Source organism: Onychostruthus taczanowskii, unplaced genomic scaffold, assembly GCF_017590055.1.
Source record: "Onychostruthus taczanowskii isolate IOZ18803 unplaced genomic scaffold, ASM1759005v1 scaffold131, whole genome shotgun sequence".
Classification (NCBI taxonomy): Eukaryota; Metazoa; Chordata; class Aves; order Passeriformes; family Passeridae; genus Onychostruthus; species Onychostruthus taczanowskii.
The window spans coordinates 594500-613770 of NW_024498474.1; the positions used below are offsets into that span (position 1 = coordinate 594500).

The 19271-nt window shown below is 45.3% G+C and overlaps 1 protein-coding gene across 19 annotated transcripts in view; it reads left to right on the forward strand.

The window, feature by feature from the left end:
* Positions 1-4885: 4885 nt before the first annotated feature.
* Positions 4886-19271, forward strand: part of CAMK2D (calcium/calmodulin dependent protein kinase II delta) — a 121196-nt gene continuing 106810 nt past the window's right edge. For 5 of the 19 annotated variants that reach the window (XM_041396817.1, XM_041396815.1, XM_041396823.1 and 2 more), the window contains exons 1-3: positions 4889-5103; positions 5441-5699; positions 6354-6448. In XM_041396817.1, the coding sequence (XP_041252751.1) occupies positions 5635-5699; positions 6354-6448 (160 nt within the window). In that variant the 5' untranslated portion in view covers positions 4889-5103; positions 5441-5634. Of the gene's footprint in view, positions 5163-5440; positions 5700-6353; positions 6449-19271 lie in introns of all 19 variants that reach the window. The other 14 variants (XM_041396820.1, XM_041396825.1, XM_041396827.1 and 11 more) reach the window with 6 other exon arrangements.

The following is a 19271-nucleotide window of genomic DNA, read 5'->3' on the forward strand; positions in this document are numbered from 1 at the left end:
TGCAGTTCACTCTGTCCAAACTTTTGTCATTAACATATTTCCCTTTACTCACCCCCCTGACCATGTTCCCCTACTTCTAAAATCTCAACAGTGACTTATTTCCCCTATAAAATTCCAGCCTCCCTCTTTATCAGTTCTAGTTAACTCTGTTGCTGCTCCCACCTCTTGGAAAGCCTTTTCCTCTACAGTGCTGGGAGTGCCTGTGGATGGGAAGCAGGGGGTGTTCTTATTAATTTCCTTCTTCAGCTTCCTTCATTGAAAGGATGCTCTGAATCTAAAACATGTGGTAGGTCAAATTACTTGGAGTCACCTCTCCCATTTTTTCTTTAGGAAATGCCTGGAAATGTTTACAAAGCACTCACCAAAAGCATTCAGAAGGAAGACTGGGCATAATTTCAGTGCTGGCATGCCAGTGTGGGCTCCTGTGTTTCCTGCTTCCCTTGCAGCCCTGGCAGCCTCTATGGAGTTTGTCAGCCAAGATCACACTTAGTTGCTCACCTTGATGATATTGAGGCTGTCACAGCCAGCTTTTCCACATGCAGATCTTTCTCTTGGGTTTATGGGGCAAGGTAATATTAAAATGGGTCCTGCCAGGCCAGAGAAATGCACATACTTCCCAGAGTCTGTCACCACTGAACCAAAAGTAACAAACCCCTAGGAACTCTGGAAGGAGAAGCATTTATCATTTCTGAGTCATCCAATCACACAGGGTTCAAGACTGGTGCTCAAACTTCCAGAAATCATAGAATCATGGAATCACAGAATGGTTTGGGTTGGAGAAGATCTCAAAGCTCATCTCATTCCAAACTCCTGCCATGGGCAGGGACGCCTTCCAGAGACCAGGTTACTCCAGGCCCCAGGAAACATTTAATTCACAGCTTGAAATATTTTTTTTTAGTAATGTTTATATTTCAAGTCCATGTCATGAAAGCCAGTGGCAAAAGGTCTTATTCATGGAGTGTTGCTGACTCTAATTGCTTGTAAAAAGAACTGTGTAAACAATGGAATATTTTGTTTGCTAAGAATTCATTTAAAATTACTCAGCTCAAAATAACCAGGACAAGTGCATTAAAAAGAAATCACTCTCTTCAAAAGCATTATTTTAAAGGTGCGTTCTTAATTAAGAAGACTTCAAGCTAAAAAAAAAGAGAGAGTAGAAAAATGTATTCTTTAAAATTCTGAGATGAAACTTGAATCCTATCAGAGCATTCCTTTTCTTTCCACAAATCAAAATTTGCTCAAGCCTGTATTTTGTCCTTGCCCCGCACAGAAAGAGAAAAAATAAGGCATTAATTTTTCATTTCTTTCTCCCTCTGGTGCTTCCAGAGGCAGGAGTTAAGTGGCCAGCAATGCCTCCCAGCCTGTCAGGAGTGATGCTTTTTTAGGCCAGAGAGAACCTTTGGTCTCCTGCATAGCAAGAGCGTGACAGAATCACTGAGCTATCAAATCAGTTATTCTGCCAACATCTTTCTGGTTCACTGGGGAGTAAATTAATCCCACCTAGGAGTGCTCCAGCAGCAGAGAGAGCACACACACTGCCCTACTCGGGCAGCAAGGTGCTTGCCAGGACTGTCACTCATGGATAAATAATTCCTTTCCTTTGGGGAACCTTCAAGGAGCTGATGCACACAAGGTGGGACAGCAGCAGTGAGAGAGCTTCTCCAGGGGGAGGCAGCAAGCCCTGGGGCAGGTGCAGCAGCTCCACCATGGATCTCCACAGGCCACCAGAGGCCAGGCAAGCCTGGGACTGGCAGCAGCTTCTGGAGTCAGCACTGCTGGGGAGGTGGTGGTGAGGGAGCTGCTCCAGCAGAAGGCCTTGGGACAGGCTTTAGGCCACCCTCATCACTGGAAAGGAGGGAGTGAGTCTCTGGCACGATGTCACCCATCCTTCTGCCCTCCAGAAGCTTCATTTATCAAAGTCCAGCAGCTCCAGTGAGAAAATAAGAGAGGTGCAACATGTGGTACAGCAGAGAATTCCACACTGATGTAAATCTGTGCTTCCAGTTCCAGCTGTTGCAGTGAACTGCAAACCCATGGATTTTCTGTGTGATTTCTCCTGGTTGATCCTCTTTTTTTACCCTGTTCTTACGTATTTCCTGGTTTCCACAGACATTTTTGGTCTTGCCATTGCTTTACTGCAGTGATGCCCCTCTGACTGCTCCAGTGTTGTCCATTGGTTTCCCCAAGTGCTTTTCCCCAGGAAGATGTGCAGCCCTGGGGAGGACCAAGATTTCTCTTGAAGACCATCTGCTCATAAAGTGAGTATTTATCTAAACCCCAGATTCCTCAGGTGTTCTGAGCATTTCCTGCCAAGGACTCTGCTGTAAGAGGCTGTTGCACTTGTTCACAAATGAAACATCCATTATTCCTAGGAGCCCTCATAATCAGCAGTACACACAAATGACCTCTTGGAAGCTCTCTTGACTCCTGCAAAACATAAGAAAATGGAAAATCTGTATTATTTCAGAAATAAAATGAAAACCTCACTTCAGCTGTCTAAAGCCATACAAAGCAAAGACCTCACTGAATAGCAAACTCTTAAAATAAATACCATTTCCTTTGCCACAATAAATGTTTCAGTATAAAGTTGAATATATAATTCATTCCACTTATCTGTAGCATTTTGTTAAACTTCAGGAATTTGAAGTGAACGACTTCAGTTTCTTGCCGGCTTGAACTGCTCTCTTGAAAACCTTTTGGAGAGGAAAAATGTGCCCTGGGATGGCTTTGAAGCATTTTTTTTTGGTTCATTGTAGAGATCTGATGTTCTTCAACAGCAGATAAATTGTTTCTGTGGCCTTAATGGAACTCTGAAGCTCTACCCAGCATTTAGAATTTCTCCTCATGGACGGCTCCTTGGCTGCCATCCTGCCTGCTTTGGTCTGCTCAGGGGGAATTTGGGGAATGTACCAAATGTTTAAATGGCAGTACAAATTAAGGTTTTCTTCAGCTCAAGAGGGAACTACAATTAAGACATGATTGTTGTAAGGGGAAAAAACCCTCTCAGTTCAAGTGTTTCCAAGCTACTCATCAGTTCCCTAGGGTTTCTCTTGCAGAAATTCATCTAGTCCTGTGATATCAATCTTGTAAACAAATACTTTCTTTACTTACCTCCTGTGATAAAATTCATGCTTGAAATTTCTCTACGAACTCCTTGGCCCCTTCTTGTCTTTTTTCAGATTGGGAAATGTGAAACAGGAAAAAAAAGGATTTTTAAAAGAAAAATCTCAGTTTGGATCACTCATTCTTATAATGACTTTAAAAAACCAAAAAAAAAACATCAACAAGAAAGCGAATTGAAATTGAATTTAATATTTTCCTCTGAATACTTTTAAAATTAAATAATAACTGTATGGCACAGCAGTAGCAGATACTTTGTCCTAATGCTTGTTCCCAGAATATACCATGAGGGAAAAAGTGATGTAGTGCCAGGGGAATATGTTTCATTTTCTCGTGTCTGTGTCCATCTGGATGAGGAGCCTGGCAGGCATCTCCCCCTGAATGCAAAGACCAGCCCACGCAGGGGCTCAGCACTGCTGGGGGCAGTGCAGGTGTCACACCCAGGGATGCACGGCTCGGTGTGACTTGTTTGTGTGAGGCATTTGGAAATGCGCTCGCAGCGCGCGTTCCCTTCGGGAGGTGGGAGCACATCCACTCTTGCCGGTGGGAATGGAAACCTCCTCCAGCCTCTCTGTGCCGGCGCTGCCGCACGGAGTGTTTCCCTGCGGAGAACTGCTGGAGTAAACGCTTTGTGCTGGCTCGTGAGTTCCAAAGTCCCTTTGCTGCCGCCTTCATGACACGAATTCAGCGTGTTTGTGCAAGGCACAGCTGCCTCACCTGGAGGGAAACTGCCTTCCTGTGTAGGCTCTGGCATTCCTGTCCTGCATTCACGTTCCTTTTGGGAAGGCTTGGCGGGTTTTAACTCTTCATACGAGACCACAGCTCTGGATGCTGATTGTGGAAACTCGAGAGGTTTAATGTCAAGCCCTTTGTGGGTGTGTTGTGTCTGTCTTCTCGCTTAAAATGAGGGTGGAGATGCTCCAGGCTGCCTTTTGTAGCGGAGCTCTGCTTGTAACCAGGCTGCTGCTTGTGCTCTGTGCAGGTGTGCATCCAGCTCACCACACTCAGTTGGTCAGAAAGGAACAAAAGCAATTCAGGTTTATCAAAAAGGATCAGATGCCCTCCGGGTGGCCTGGCGAGCCCCGTTCCACGTTCAAGTGCTCACGGCCCCAAGGCTGCCACAGCTCAAGGAGCATTTGGACAAGGCTCTGAGGCACACGGTGGGATTTGGGGAGGTCCTGTGCAGGGCCAGGAGCTGGGCCTTTGATAATCCTTGTGGGTCCCTTCCAGCTCAAGATACTGGGTGGTTCTGTGGAAGAGACCGAGACTGCTGTTTGCTGTGACACCTCACACGTGTCCCCTGCCCTTCCCGGCGCTCTGCGAGGGGTGAACGCCGGCCTGAGATGCCGGGGCTGTTCCGTGTCGCGGCGGTGCAAGGGCTGTGTGTGCGGGGCTGCGTGTGTGCAGGGCTGTGTGTGCAGGGCTGTGTGTGCGGGGCTGTGTGTGCGGGGCTGACTGTGGAGCTGTGTGTGCGGTGCTGGCTGTGGAGCTGACTGTGTGGAGCTGTGTGTGCGGTGCTGGGTGTGGAGCTGTGTGTGCGGTGCTGGCTGTGGAGCTGTGTGTGCGGGGCTGTGTGTGCGGTGCTGACTGGAGCTGTGTGTGCGGAGCTGACTGTGTGGAGCTGTGTGTGCGGGTCTGTGTGTGCGCGGTGCCTCCCGCGGGGTCCCTTCCCGGCCGGGCGCAGCTGCCCCGCGGTCGCCGTGACGGTCGCGACCCGGCGCACGCGCGGTGCGTTTGTGCCCCCCCCCGCTCCCCGCACGCGCCGGGGGCTCCTGCGCCGTCACGGCCCCTTGCCCGCGAGCGCGCCCGCACGCGCTTCCCGCGCTCGCACCGCCACCGCGCGCCCTCCCTCGCGCTCGGGCGAGGCGTGACGTCACAGGCGGCCACTGAGGAGCGGGGCGGGGGTGGGGGGGGCGCGCGCAGGTGCATCCGCTTCCCTCAGGGCGCCTCCCGCCGCCGTCCCGGGGCAGCGCCCGGGGAAAGGTCGGTGTTCGCGCCCGGGGGGACGGGGCGCAGGTTCTTCCCGTGCTCCGACCGCCCGTGTGGGTCTGCCATGGGTGTCGCGCCGTCCCCGACGGCAGGGAGGCGCGGGCCGGGGTCGCTAGGGGGAGGCACGGCACCGGCGGACGGGCTGAGGCGCTGAGGCCGGGGAGAGCGGGAGGGGAGGGTGCGCCGCGCCCCCCGCCCCGGTTTTGCTTTCCCTTTTGCCGCTAGCTTTCCCTGGCGGGCGTGAGGGAGCGAGGAGGATACGTATTTATTTATTTATTTATTTACTTATTTACTTATTTATTTAAATATTTGTTTGTTTGCTTCCCTAAAGGGTGAGGGGAGGGGAGAGGGAAGACCGGAGGAGGGCGCGGAGGCAACGCCGTCACCAGAGGAGGCGGTGGCGGGGAAGAGGAGGAGAAGAAGCCGGCGCGGAGCCTCGCCTCAGCTCGCCTCGCCTCACAGCCCCTCCGCCGTCCCCGCCTCGCCGTCCACGGCCGCCGGAGTCACCGGCGGCCGCCCGTCCTCATGATGGCCTCGACCACCTGCACACGCTTCACCGACGAGTACCAGCTCTTCGAGGAGCTCGGAAAGTAAGGACAGAACGGGGAGTGAAGGCACCGGGGGCTGCGGGGGTCGGTGCGTGAGCCCTGGGGGAAGCCGCGCCCTCACTGCTGCCGAGAGCCCCGCGGGAGCGCCCGGGCTCCAGCCATACGACCCCGGGGCTGCCAGGGGCTCTGGGCGGGTGGCGGGGAGCTGCCGGCAACCCCCCCGTGCCGCTATTTATTGCTATTTATTGTTTATTGTTATTTTTAGCTCTTGGGTTGCCGCGGGGCGGGGGTCTCGGGTCGTGAGGGGTGTCGGAGCGCGGCGGGCGCCCCCCAGCGGCGGGGCGGGAGGCGCAGCCCTGAGCGCCATGTTGGGTGTCGCCCCCCCGGTGTCACCGCTGAGGGGGACACGGCCACCGCCGCCCTGTGTCCCCCCGCGGTGTGCCGGCATGGACACAGTGGAAACCCGCCCGCCATCCACCTCAGCTGGCGGGATTGGTCACACGGCTTCTACCCCGCGGAGTTCACTGTTCGGCTGAATAAAATCAATGCTGACCGTCCCTGAGAGAAAACCAGAAAATCCCCTTTTTTTTTTTTTTAATTTCTGCCGACATCACACCCCTCCGTGCTGCCCGTTAGCTGGTAATGGCAGTGGAGTGTTTCAGTTGGACTGACACTTTGCCCGGTTTTGGTTTCCAGAGGGGCGTTCTCCGTCGTGAGGAGGTGTATGAAAATCACCACAGGACAAGAGTACGCTGCCAAAATTATCAACACCAAAAAGCTTTCAGCTAGGGGTGGGTATATTTTAATCTGGTGTTTGTGGTGCCTCCTCCCTGTTTCTTGTGTTCATGTGCTAAGCTTTAGGAAATGATAAAAATAGCTGAGTATTTTAACAGATTTTTAAATACTGTTTTAATTATTATTTCCTGGGTTTGAGTTTTTTCCCTTGATGTCTGATTTTTTTTCTTCTGTGTTAAACATTTCCCGGATTGACTGCACAGAAGTCAGGGGTTGCTGTAAATAATTTCAAGAAAATAGGTTCAAAAACTAAAGTCTAACATAATGCAGTGTCTTCAGATTTTAATATAAATAATTTGTTTCGGAAGCATTTTGCTTGTTTTTTTTTTTTTTTTTTTTTTTTTTTTTTTTAAATCATTTGTTTCGGAAGCATTTTGCAGGCTTCTTTTTTTTTTTTTTTTTTTCTGGGAGGATGGTCAATACTAAGTTTCCATTACAGCTTTTATTTTAAGCATTTACAGCTTCACTGGATTCTGTGTTCCCATTGCATTTAAACATGGACATTAGGGCCTATCTGCCTATGAGTAAATGAGGGAAAATGTACTTTTATCTCAGATTAAACTTTTTTGTGAGAAGGAAATTACGATGAGGAATTAAAAACCCCTGTTTTTTGAGCTGGCCGTTGTGGAGAAAGTCGCTGCGCTGAGGCGGTGAGGAGTGTTAGTGTTTCAAGGCTGCTGCACAGCTTGTTTCTGCCTTGCCTCTGTTTCCAGCAGCTCGTCAGCAGCCGCGGCCGCGTTGTTATGATACATTGTAGGTAAATATACACACGGTGTGGGCTGTTGTTGTGGAAAGGGAGTCTTAGCGGTGCCGTGTCAATTGCTCGTTAATTCCCAGCTGGAGTGCCTGTGTCCGGGAGTCGGGGATTAGGGATCGGCTCTCCCTTATCGCGGTCTGTGTTTTTATGGCAATTTGTAAAGAACACGGCAGTGAGTAAGTAAACATTGCCAGAGCCTAAACGTGCTCGTGGCTGGTCTGCTGCTGGCCCAGGGGAATCACTGCAGGTAAAGGGCAGCCTGAAGTCAGTAAGTTTAAACACGAGGCATTGCATAGGACAGTGTGGCAAGTTCTGATAACAAGCTGCTCTCTGATAAAGATCTTTTGGGGATTGTTACTGGTGAAAGTTGTGTGAAAACTTACTTTTCGCTGAATTTAACTCTTTTCACTTTTACTGCAAGATTATTTTTCCTTCATTTTTGAAAGGTTAATTAAATTTAATTTTTTTTTGTACAGTTACAAGCTTGAAGGTAGGTTAAGCAATTTACAATACTTGAGGTAAACATTTTCATGAGTTTGCTTTAAACAGATGTTTTTTATTATTATTTAGCACACTGAGATCTGTTGAATTTTGATGCTTAAAATAAAAGGCCATGCTCGGTGTGATTTCATAGATCTGAGTAATTTTCAATGTGAGGAGCCATAACAAGGTCATCATCAGGTTACTGGGAACAGGTGGGGAACATGTGCCAGGTTACCAATATGCCATGGGTTATGTGTGTGATGGGGTAAATCCTGGAATGCTAGGCTAAATGAGGAAAAACTGTCTTGCTAATTACTCATCCTTCAGATTTCACTGTATTTCAAGCTGCAATTCTTGTACTTTGTTCATGCAGGACCAAGTTGGTCCTTGATGTGCTCTGTTGAGGAGTGGAAGCACATTTGGGAGAATTTTGCTCATAAAGTGGAATGAGGTAAATTTGATACAGATTTTTCTGTGGGTTCAACCCATGAGGGAACAGGTTACACTTCAAAGCTGAGCAGTGGAATATCCTTGCAAATCAGAACATGCATAGTGCCTGTCCGTGAATGCAGGGAATGCCTTTTCATCTCTGCTTTCAGAGATAAAAAATTATTTTATCCCAAAAATTATTGCAGTTTTTTACTTGCTGGGCTGTTTTTTGTGGAGGTTGGTTTGGGTTTTAGCACTTGGAAATCTACTAAGTAGTTTGTGAAGATAAAGCTTCTTGGAGAAATCTTTAGATTCTTCTGAGGCAATTTTTTAATTGTGGAGAGGTGCACTTGAGTGGCACTTGTTGTGCAAAAAAAACCTGAACCTGAAAAAGCCTCAAACTGTGATGCTTTCTCCTGGCTGCTGTTGGGGATGGAGTTTAATAATCAAGTGCTGCTTTTTCATCTGAGTTTTGTTCTACTCCATCTGAACTGCTGCATGAGGAGGTAGCAGCTCACTTCTGTGTGTCAGACCTACTGAAATACCCATTCCAGTGTAAATCATTGGGACAGCTTCCTCTGTGAGCAGAGTTAAGAGCAAACGTGTCCTCTTGGCTTGGAAATGTGTTCCATGGCTAGGGCTTGCTTCCCCTCAAGCCTTTTAAGTCAAATGTCAAATTTGGGCTTTTTGCTTCCCACGCTGGATGAGAACAGTTTCAGTGTATAATGTGGAGGAGTCAAGACTTTCAAGACTAAATGAAACTTCCTTAAAGTGGTTTTGAAATTAGAAATTATTAGAAATTAGCCCAGTCAAAGCAGTAATTATCTTTTCTTCCCCTTTTCATCTCAGCCATAAATGTTATTGGAGAGTTTTCCAAATTCTTACTTTAGCAGTCTTTCTAAATCTGATCTGGTCACCAGCTAATGCCAGCGAAGGTGTGTTCCCTTCAGTTTCCCTGCATAGTTACAGGGAAATTTCAACCAAATTGCCTTTGTGCAGAGGCATGGGCTTTGGCTGGAATTTGGAGGGGAAAAGGAAGCTGTGTCCCCTGCTCTGGCAGAGGGAGCTGTGTTGCTTTCAAGTTGATGGACAGTTCCTCACATAATTCCAATTCCATGTTTTTCTGATTTTAGTAATAGAAGTAATAAACATTTGCAGTTTGAATCTATTTCAGTATAGCAAAAATGCTTTTGCTTGTTACAGTTACATATATTCTCTTTTTCAAGTCTTCTTAAGGTGCTCTTCAGAGCTTTGATCTTAGTGTTTTCTAAGTCAGCTGGAGTCTAATCTGCTAGAATGTCCCCAGCTGGTTTTGTATCAATAGGTTATGCTCTGGCACAAGGTGATTGTGCTGCTGATTGTCAATGAGGAAAGGCACTGGAAGGTGTGTTACCCTGTAGGCACACGGTTTGTGGCAGTGGGAGTGGGGCTGCAGCTGTGCCCAGCAGGTGAACAGCATTGAAGGGAAGGAGGCACGGAGTGCCTGGGGCACTGAGCAATCCCCCAGGGGAGCAGAGGGCACGCAGGTGCAGTGCATGTAAGATGAAGAGTATAAAAGTTTGGGCTGAAGAACAAGAAGGGCAGCTGCCTGCAGCCTTCTGAAGTGGTATGATGTTGCTGTGCATGAGCAGACCCCGAAGCCTGATGAGGTGTGTGTTACTCTGTGTGGGGTGAAGCCTTCTAGTGCTGTGTGCTGATGCTCTGTGTATCGTGGCCCTCTCGACTGTGGTGCGTGCTGTGATATTACCCCTCTAAAATGAAGTTCAGGGATGAACAAATGCACAGGAAACCAAGAATGAAGTGAAGAATGTTTGTTTGCTGGTTCTGGGTTCTGTATGGTTTCATCTGATGAAGTCTTTGGGATTTCCTTACTATTCAGTAAGGGCTTGGGCTTGTCTGTGTTGTTTTTCTTGTGCAGAAAGTCATGCAGATGAAAGTGAACTTCTGTGAAATGACTTTACTTTTCCCCTGTCTGTTCCAAATACCAAATAACAAGCAGATTGTCTGTTTTGTTTTGCCATTTTCTGTCTTTTTCCTTCTCTTTTGAGAGTCGTCTAGCTTTGATCCAAATTGATTTCATGTAAATAGACCCATTTTCTTTGTAGGTTTAGCCCTCTTTTTCTGTTTTCCAAAAAAACACTAAGTAAGAACTTGCTTTTCTGATCATGCTTCAAAAGGTATTCACAGATTTTCACTGGGTGTACGTATTGCTAGTAACTCCTACTGACGGGTTCCGGTGCCTTTGGTGAGGTGTGCTAGTGTCTGTCTGTGGGAGGAGGATGTCCCAGTCCCTTTTCTTTTCTGGGGAGCTCATGTCCAAGCTGGGCCCACCTCTGTCTGCCCTTGGGCTGCTGCAGCAGGGCTACCAGTGCTTTCTTTGAGCTACAAGGAGTAATGTGAGAGTCGGCTGGAGGTTGTTGCTGCTCCCTCAAAAGTGCTCGTGAGCTTTCAGGCACCAGCCATTCCATTTGCTTCAAGCCTTGGAGGTGTGTTGCTGCTTACTTATCTTCCTTCTTAGCAGGAAGTTCCCCAAATCTTTTTCAGTGTTTCTGCTGTTCTTTTTTCCTGGGAGCTCGTGCCTGCAGGTGCGTGGCACAGCCAGAGGGACTGGAGCAGCGGCGCTCACCTGCAGCCAGCTCCGATGGGTGCGCAGGCTGCAAACCCCACCCTTGGGAGCAGCGTTCTGTGCAGTGTTGAGTAACTGGGCTGTGGGAAGAGTGTTTCAGCGTCTGAAGCTCTCCAAGTAGGGCACCTCGTGATCCCTGAAGTGATTTAAAATACATTAGGGAGATGAATGGAATGGGAAGTGTATATAAGGTAGTGTTTTTCAGCACAGCTTTTAGTGACACGGAGATAAATGTTTTTGATGTGTCACTAGACTACCTTTAGTCAGGTAGCTTGTGTCAGTCCTTGCCAGATGTTGCACAGGAAGGCAAGCTCTAATAAGGCTTCCAGTGCTCCATAGGAGGAGAAAATAATTCTTTCTAATCTAGCTCAAGATGTTAATCTCTGAAGTACACATTTACCTGTGCCAGTTTATTACAACACATGTATTTTTAAAGCTAAATTCTGTTCTTACGCACACGTGACGTTACTCCCACACAGACAGGACTGTCCTTCAGGGCATTTGGTTGTCAGTGAGGCAGGTTGTGTCTTTGTGAGGACAAGATTGAAGTCTGGGATTTTAGTGGTTTTCTTCCAGGTCTTGCTGTAGTCTTGTTTCTCTGATTATTTACTTGTCATTTAGAGTGTTTTAAAACTATTTTTCTCTGGTATGTAACACGGCTCACCTGCTAACATGCAGTCACCCTTTTTTAGTTTGTGGTCAATGTCTCTGTTCAGTTTAGTCATGGCATTCTTTTCAGTTTGACATGGATTGTAGCACAACACGCTCATTTGAATGTTTATCTGCAAGTATTTGTTTAATTGCAAATTACTGTAATTTAGCAGGCCACTGGTTCTGTTGAAATTGACTCCATTCAGACAATTCAGGGTAATAGGGAGTGAAGAACATTATCCAAAAAAAAAAACCTCAGAAGGGATTTTTGGTTAGGTGCTCTGTTTTGTGAAGGTTTGGAGCTTTTAATTCTGTTTTGGTTTTGGCATTTATTCTGTTTTGGTGTTAGCGAAGCCCTGAAGAGCTTTCAAATAGCATTGAGAATGAGGACTTGGAAACTCTGTGATGTGTGTTGGTTGGTAGTAATTTATTCTAACAGTTAAACTACATTTGAAATGAAATGTCCTGGTAGTTCATAGTTAAATTACTCATAACAAATGCTGTGTTGATTTCAATAATGTCACCTCTGGAGTTTTTTGCTAAAGAATTATTTGCTCTCTCCATTGTGACCAGAATTTCTCTCAGGAAGGCATGAAGAGTAAAAAGGTGTTTGCATCATCTGTCAGCTCAGTTTCAGCAGGCTCGTTAGGGGAAGAGAGGAAAATGCATATGGAAGGGGATTATTGGGGGCTTACTTTGCTACTGCTCTCCAGCCATTTTCTGTCAGAAGTCACACATTATGGACTGATTCCTGCTCTTGTGCTGTGTGTTCTCTTCCTCAAAGTGAAGACTTTGCTGCATGCTTGAACAGCTCCACTTGGGGAATTGCTTCTGTTGGGAGAGAAGGGAGAACTTAAGATGCAGGGGAGGATACAAACAGAATACCTTTGCTGAGCTTCCACATGCTGATACTGATAAATGGGGATGTGTGCTGTTCCTCCTGGTCTGAGAGGGAACGTTTTGCTGTGTTCCAATGGTACTTCTGAATGAAAGGTTCGGGTCACATACAAAAATAAGGAGGCTAACACAATGGTCAACACTTTGCATTTATTGTGGATTGGTTCTGTTTGTTTGCATGTAATACCATACATGGAAAACATTGGTTTTTTGGGAAACCACGGGCCAGCTCAGCTGTTTGTGACTTGGCTCTGACTTCATTGACAGCCAAGTAGAAATACACTTGTTCCTGGAAGGACTGAGAATTAGGCACAGACCAACCCCTCAGAAATCCAGTTTCAAAACCTAACTAAAAAGTGGAAGTGAAATGTGGAAATCCTGCCATATGTGGGAATGTGTTGATCCAAATGCTAAACATTAATTCACCTTCTCAGGTTGTGATTGGGGTAGGTGAAGCCATCTCTGCTATGTGTACTCACACTTCTCTTGATTTCACAGTCTGGTTTGGGGTTTGAATCTTTTTTTTTTTTATGTAATTGAGAAATGTCTGATCTAGGAGCCTGGAATAAAAGCCAGTGAAATGTTTTGATTTGCAAATGCCTTTACTGCCAAAATAGTGTTTTTCATGTGTCTGTCCTTCATTTGACCTCCTGAGAAATTAGGCCAGGGTGTTTGATGTGTCCAGCTTCCTCTTTCGTGCACATATATTGCACATTTGTCAAATGCTTTGTGAGGATGTTGTGGGGGGTTTGGGAGATTATGTGAGAAACATAACTACCTCTGTGCTTTGGACAAGGTTACTAGCAAACAAAACCTTAACAGTGGCAGTTCCTCTGTTTGATTCCTTATTAAAAATAGTCGTGCTTTGAATTTGAAGAAACATCTGCTCTGTTGTGGGGAGTCCAATCTGTCTGTTTATTCCTTGGATGTACTGAGCTTGTGTACATCTTGCAGCGCATGTTTGTGCAAACTCCTCATCCATTTAATCCTTGTGTTATAAGAAATGTCCTGTGCATGGCATCAGGGAGGGTGGAGAATTTGTGTGATGTGGGGCTGGTGTGTTCTTTCAGGGAGACAGTTGTGCTGTTACCCTGTGTCATTTTCTGGGTTGTTGTCAGCTCGTTCTGAAATTCATTTGACTTGTTTGGATCAGAGAACTCACTTTTAGGCTTTGCATCCCTGATAACTTCTGTGGCACCTCATCAGAAGCTGCTGGGTATATTCTGCTGTACTGAAGGGTTACTGCATTCCTCTTGAATCTGTCCTTCTGGATGCCACTGGGCAGAAGCAGGAGCTGTCAGAAAAGCCAGGGAGTGGTAACTTTTGCAAATTTACATGGGTGTCTTACTTCTTTTCTGATCTGGGGCTTCTTCAGTGGGACTTGAGAAGTGTAAATGGTGCTACAACTTTTGCAAATTTGCTTAGGTGTCTTATCCCTGATGGAGCTTCTTTTCTGATCTGGGGCTTCTTCAGTGGGACTTGAGAAGTGTAAATGGTGCTACAGCATATATTTATTTTTTCTAATCAGGTTTTTCAGTCTAGAAAATTATAGATAATATGCTGAGAAAACTATTACAGGGATGTGTGTGCAGTTATTGATTTAAATGGGTTGTATTTGGTAGAAAGGAACTTGGCCTATATGGTGGTTTGAGGGAGCTTCTGTTGCATGAATTCCTGACCTTTTGTCAATACTTTGTAAGTATTTGCACAGCAAAATTTGAGAATAAAACGTGCAGGATTAATTTTAAAACAAAAGCAAACTAACACAACCCTCTTAAAAGTATCAAGGTAGATTTTAATAATTAGAAATGTGATGCTGTGGATATTTGCTGGTTGAGATGAAGCATTTTATCTTGTGATGAGAGGCTTTAAATTTTTTTTTGCCAGTAACCAAGAATTTATCACTGCTAAATGTATAAAATCCTGGTGATGCTTTCCAAGACAGCTGGCATCCATAAAACCAGAATTCGTTTAGGTTTGGCAGTCACTTTCAACTTGAATGCAGAGCATGCTTGTCTATGTTCACAGCTGGCTGTGGGCTTTCTCTTGCTCATTTACAGCCAATTCAGTCATTTTGGGCTGTTGGTTGGACAGTCTCTCCCGCTGTCCTGCATGTGCTCTCCAGGGAGTTGGTTTTTTTACTGTGCAGCAGTTTTGACTCTGCCATTTGCACTGCTGTGGAAAGCAGGGCTGTGGTCACCTTCCGCTGGATGGAGAGCTTGACTGAAACCCATCTTTAGCCAGAGGTTATGATGTGCACAATTACAAACTTCAGAATCTGTATCATAATAATCATTTCTGAAAAGGTACGAACTGAGCCTTTGCTGGCTTGAGCGAGCAGCTGCAGTATTTTGGACAGATGTGTGTTGAGGAATGCGCGGAGCTAGGGCCATTAGCTGTGGGTTGCGTGTGTGGCCTGCAGGCAGGTTTAGCCCTGCTGAACAGCCCGTGAGCCCCGCGGCCTGCAGCTGGCAGTGCCCACCCGGGGAGGGGCACACGCGCTCCCGCAGCGCTGCACCCCGCCCGGCTGGGAGCACGAACGAGCCCCCATGCCAGTGCAAAGGGTAGCACAGCTCTGCGGTCAGGTTTGGTCATCTCGGCACGCGAGGGGGAGAGAAAAGCAAACTTGGAGCCTCGAAGCTGATGTTTGTGGGCAGCGATTTACTGCCTGTGTTTTCAGAACTTTGTTCCTGATATAATTGTAGTTGGGAACTGCTTACTTGTAAGCTTTCCGCAATGTGAATGCAAGTGTTGCAGCAATAGTCACGTTGCATATTCATGTAGCTGCACAAACAGATGGGGTTCCTACATAAAATCCATATTTGACAATCTGATGGGATTTGCCAAGGCTTAGCTTTCGTTTAAATTATAACCTCTTGGAGAGAGAGGTTTGTGATTTAGTGAGTCAGGAGAGGCCTTCAGGTTATTTGTGTTGCTTAGCAGTTTCCAAGCTGCTGCTTAGGTGTGATTCTGGTTTGGGAAACTTCTTGTAGGAATGGTTTTAATGGGCTACTGCTCATTACAATAAGTACTTGCCAAATTCAGAGGTTTCTGTTGAAACCTTATTCATTTGGGTGATGTTACTCATATCCTGCAGCAAGTGAAGAGCTATATGCAGTCATGGTATAACATGGACAGGCTGCTGCTGCTGTGGTGCTGCCTTGCAGGGAGGATTTTGTTCCGTAGGGCAGATGACCTTTGGTTTCCCTCAGGGCAGCTCCAGGTACTGCTGAACTTTAGTTATTAAAACATGCTTGGAGACCTGCTTTACACCTTTTTTATAGGAAGATGTTACTAACATTGTATCTCCAAGATGCAAGTAAGGATCAGTGCAGAAATCTGCAAGAACTACATTTTCCCATTATTTATTGAATGCTATAGTTATAAAAATGAAAAGCTTGTCTTGGTGCTTTTTATACTGAGTCTGCTGCTTCTAAAATAAATCCCCCTTGGGTGTAAGGTAGCTTCCTTCTTGCATTGCACAGCATGGACAGCTAGGAATTTGTGATTAGGGTTGCACTAATAAATGCTCATGGGACTAAATGCCTTGCTGGTCATGGCACAAAACCACTCCTTTTTTAGGAATTTTTAGTATCACTGCTCCTAAAGGGGGAAGGGGAAAAACCAGGTTTTCTGTAACATTTTTGTATCTTTTCCAGGAATTTTTAGTATCACTGCTCCAAGGAAGGGGAAAAACCAGGTTTTCTGTAACATTTTTGTATCTTTTCATGGTGCTTTCAGGATATTCATCATTGATACTCAGTAAACTTTTGCACGTTGGAAACCTTTTGAGGTTCTCCCTCTTCCAGTCAGAGCCTCCTGGTAGTCACTGTGGGGGAAGTGTAAGAGCCATAGGGAAGTGTGTACTGGTGCTGGGTGGAAGAACTCCCAAAGCTCAGTGACATTTCTTTTTATAAAAATTTATCAAAATTTCTTTTTATACCTGTAGCACTCCATGGTCTTTCATGGCCATTGCATTCGGGGGGAAGGAAGAGCAAAAAAGGCCACTGGTTCAGTGCTCTGTGTGTGTGCATGTGCACATGTGGGATGCAGAAGGAGATCTGGCAGAGCCTGTGTGTGCCCAGCCAGCTTGTTTACTGTGGGAAAGTGATTAATGCTAAATGATCTATTAACTTAGAGTTACTTTACTTGTAATGAGGGCAGGAATTAGTGTCTTTGAGTTTTATTTATTTGTGTTAAACATGATTTGTCTCTCTAAATGAAGTAATAAATTGCTTTCATTGCCATGTTAATCAAAACATGTAATGAGATTAGTTTTCCCAGATCAGAAGTTGCTTATGTGTGGTGCACGTCCTCTGCTTGGAGCTGTGTTTGGTGTCACAGATGATTTGGGGACCACGCTGGTGACACAGCTCGTGGTGGGATGCTCAGTATCTGGGAGATGCTTTGAGAAAACCCAAAGGAAGAGGACAAGGACTCACAGATTATGTGTATTTCAAGTCTTTAATAGCTGCAGATTTTTTCAAGTTTCAATGTAATGGAATTTAATGCATTTTTCAAAATAGTTATCATTTGGTCATAGTCTGTTCTTGTAGCTGTGTAAATCTCACAGCTGTTACATCCCAACATTTGAGACTCCAGAAAGTGCTAAATATTTTGAAAAAAATGGGGGGTTTTGTCCTTTAAATAGTGTTGATTCACCTCCATCACCTGGCAATAGGGTTGACTCCTCTGTTGCAAACTATGTTCATGCTTAGATTGTTTTCAGGGATAAGGATTGGTCCTCTACCAAAACTCAAAGGAAAGTCAAGTTCAGAGTCATGTTTTGCTTGTCAGTGGTCTGCTCTTTGTTATGTGAAACAGGAAAACCAGGTCTAGTGAAATGGAACCTTTCCATTTCCAAATCACCTCTAGCTGCTGTGGGACTGCTGCAGGGCAAGAGAACATTTGAGCATTTAGCACCTGGAGCTGACCTTCAGTGAAAATTAGGAAATGAAATTCGAGTGTATCCAAGGTAAGGTTGAGTCCTTCAGCAGAATAAATAATGTGATTCAGTAATCAAGCTCCATCTTAAAATTAACTGGGGAGGTGAATGGGTTGGTTATTTTTGCTGTATTGAAGACAGATTTTAGTGCTGCCCTCTTTCACTTCAAAGACTTTTCTGATTTACAGCCCAAATTCAGTCATGGACAGCATTTGTTGTCTGTGCCTGGGCTGTCCTTCAGAGAAGGTTTCATCTTTCATCAGTGTGTTTATCAAGGACAATCTTATTCTCAGTGTTTTATGTAACACCCATCTTCCCTTAGCTTCCTCCTGTATGACAGACTTGCCTTATTATGGCCATTCTTCTTATGCATCCTGCAAGCTAATTTACATATTTATATGTTGATGTTTGGAGCGGGAATTGGAATTGACCAGAAAAAAAAAACACTGCGGGAGGTCGTCGGAGTATCTTTAGTATCACTGGTGTCTTTATGGGAGGGTGTGGCCTGCTGAATTCCAGTGTTTATTTACAGATTGGTTTGGCTGGTTCTGACACTGATACTGAAGGAACTCATTTAGGAATTTCACTTCAGCTTTGCCATTCATCACTAGGTTTCCTGTCACCTCTTTTACCAGTTGTTGACCAGTTTCAGAGCTAGTGTGGTAATCTCCATTTTTACTCATTCCCAGTTGCCTCATTTTCTTTGTTTCTGCATCCTAAACATTGGAGCCTTGCAGGAGGCTTTGATCCCTGTCTGGAAAAATTCCCCGGAGTGCTGTTTTAGAGGACTCGCTGTCCCCAAGCAGTAACTGATATGCAAAGATGTAGGTAGCTGCAGGGTTTTTTTGGGGAGTTTCTCAGATGATGCATATTGAGACCCAAGTCCAAACCCATTTCTTTCCATCACACCAATGTTGTGCAGTTCTTGACACAGTAGCTTTCTATAGCCTGCTGCTACTGTCGCCTCTGTGCAAGGTCGAGTGGAAACTGCTGTGAAAATAGCTCCATGAAACAAAGCTAAATTAGGAATACTTTCTGTTGAGTGTTGACTTGTCCCTGCAACCACAGATGCTCATCTAGTCAACAAAGTGGCTAAAGAAACAGAAAATGGTACAAGTGCACTGAGAGCAGCCTAGTTCATTGTTAAAGTCCTATTGATTCACACACTAAATAAACTGAAACACTTTCAAAATGTTCCTAATTGTTGTTGACTGGTTCAGTCAATAAGATACAGTGTGGAAAAATGCCTAACCAGCTCAATGGAGATTTTGAGGGTTTTCCCCACTGCTTTGCTTTTTTTTTTTTCCTATCTTAGAGATCCTTTTCCTTCGTGATTCTCAGGCCGCAGCTTATAGGCAGCTAATGTTCCATAAAGCTGTGATAGTGGACAGCAGAAACTTCCTGAGCAGGGAAAATGCACAAGCTCCCAGTGCCTTGAGCTGTGGTTTGTACATTTTGTGAGGAAACAGTGGCAGGTACCAGTGGGAGGGGTTCTGTGAGAGGACTCCGATGCTGCCTGGTCCAGGTTTAAAGGCTTGAACGTGGGGAATGTGCTTTGGGTCTTTTTCAACAAAAAAATGCATTCTAATGATATCAAGTCTACAATCTAACCTTGAAAATGAGGTGATTTTGCACAAGCCAGCAGTGGTTGGGTGTTGAGCAATAACATAAATGTGACAAGTAATGTGCTGAGCTACACGTGTATGAGTACTCATGAGATCAGCATCTGGGATTGCATCTGTCAGGTTTTCTTTCCTACACAAAGAATAGACATTTTTATTAAAAATTACGTAAAATAGGTTTTGAATTAATTTTTTTTAAATTAATAGTAAACACAAAAGTTCCCCATAAAGGCACTCCCTTTGCTTGTTTGGCATAAACTTTTTTTTCAAGATTGAGTCGTGTTTTTATAAATATGGAAGATATGTATTTAAATTAGAGGAGTATTAAGTTCCTTACTCTTTTAAATATTGAGGTTGTTTGACTGATTTAAACTTTGTAAAGGACAAGCGTGTCCCTTGATGTTGGTTT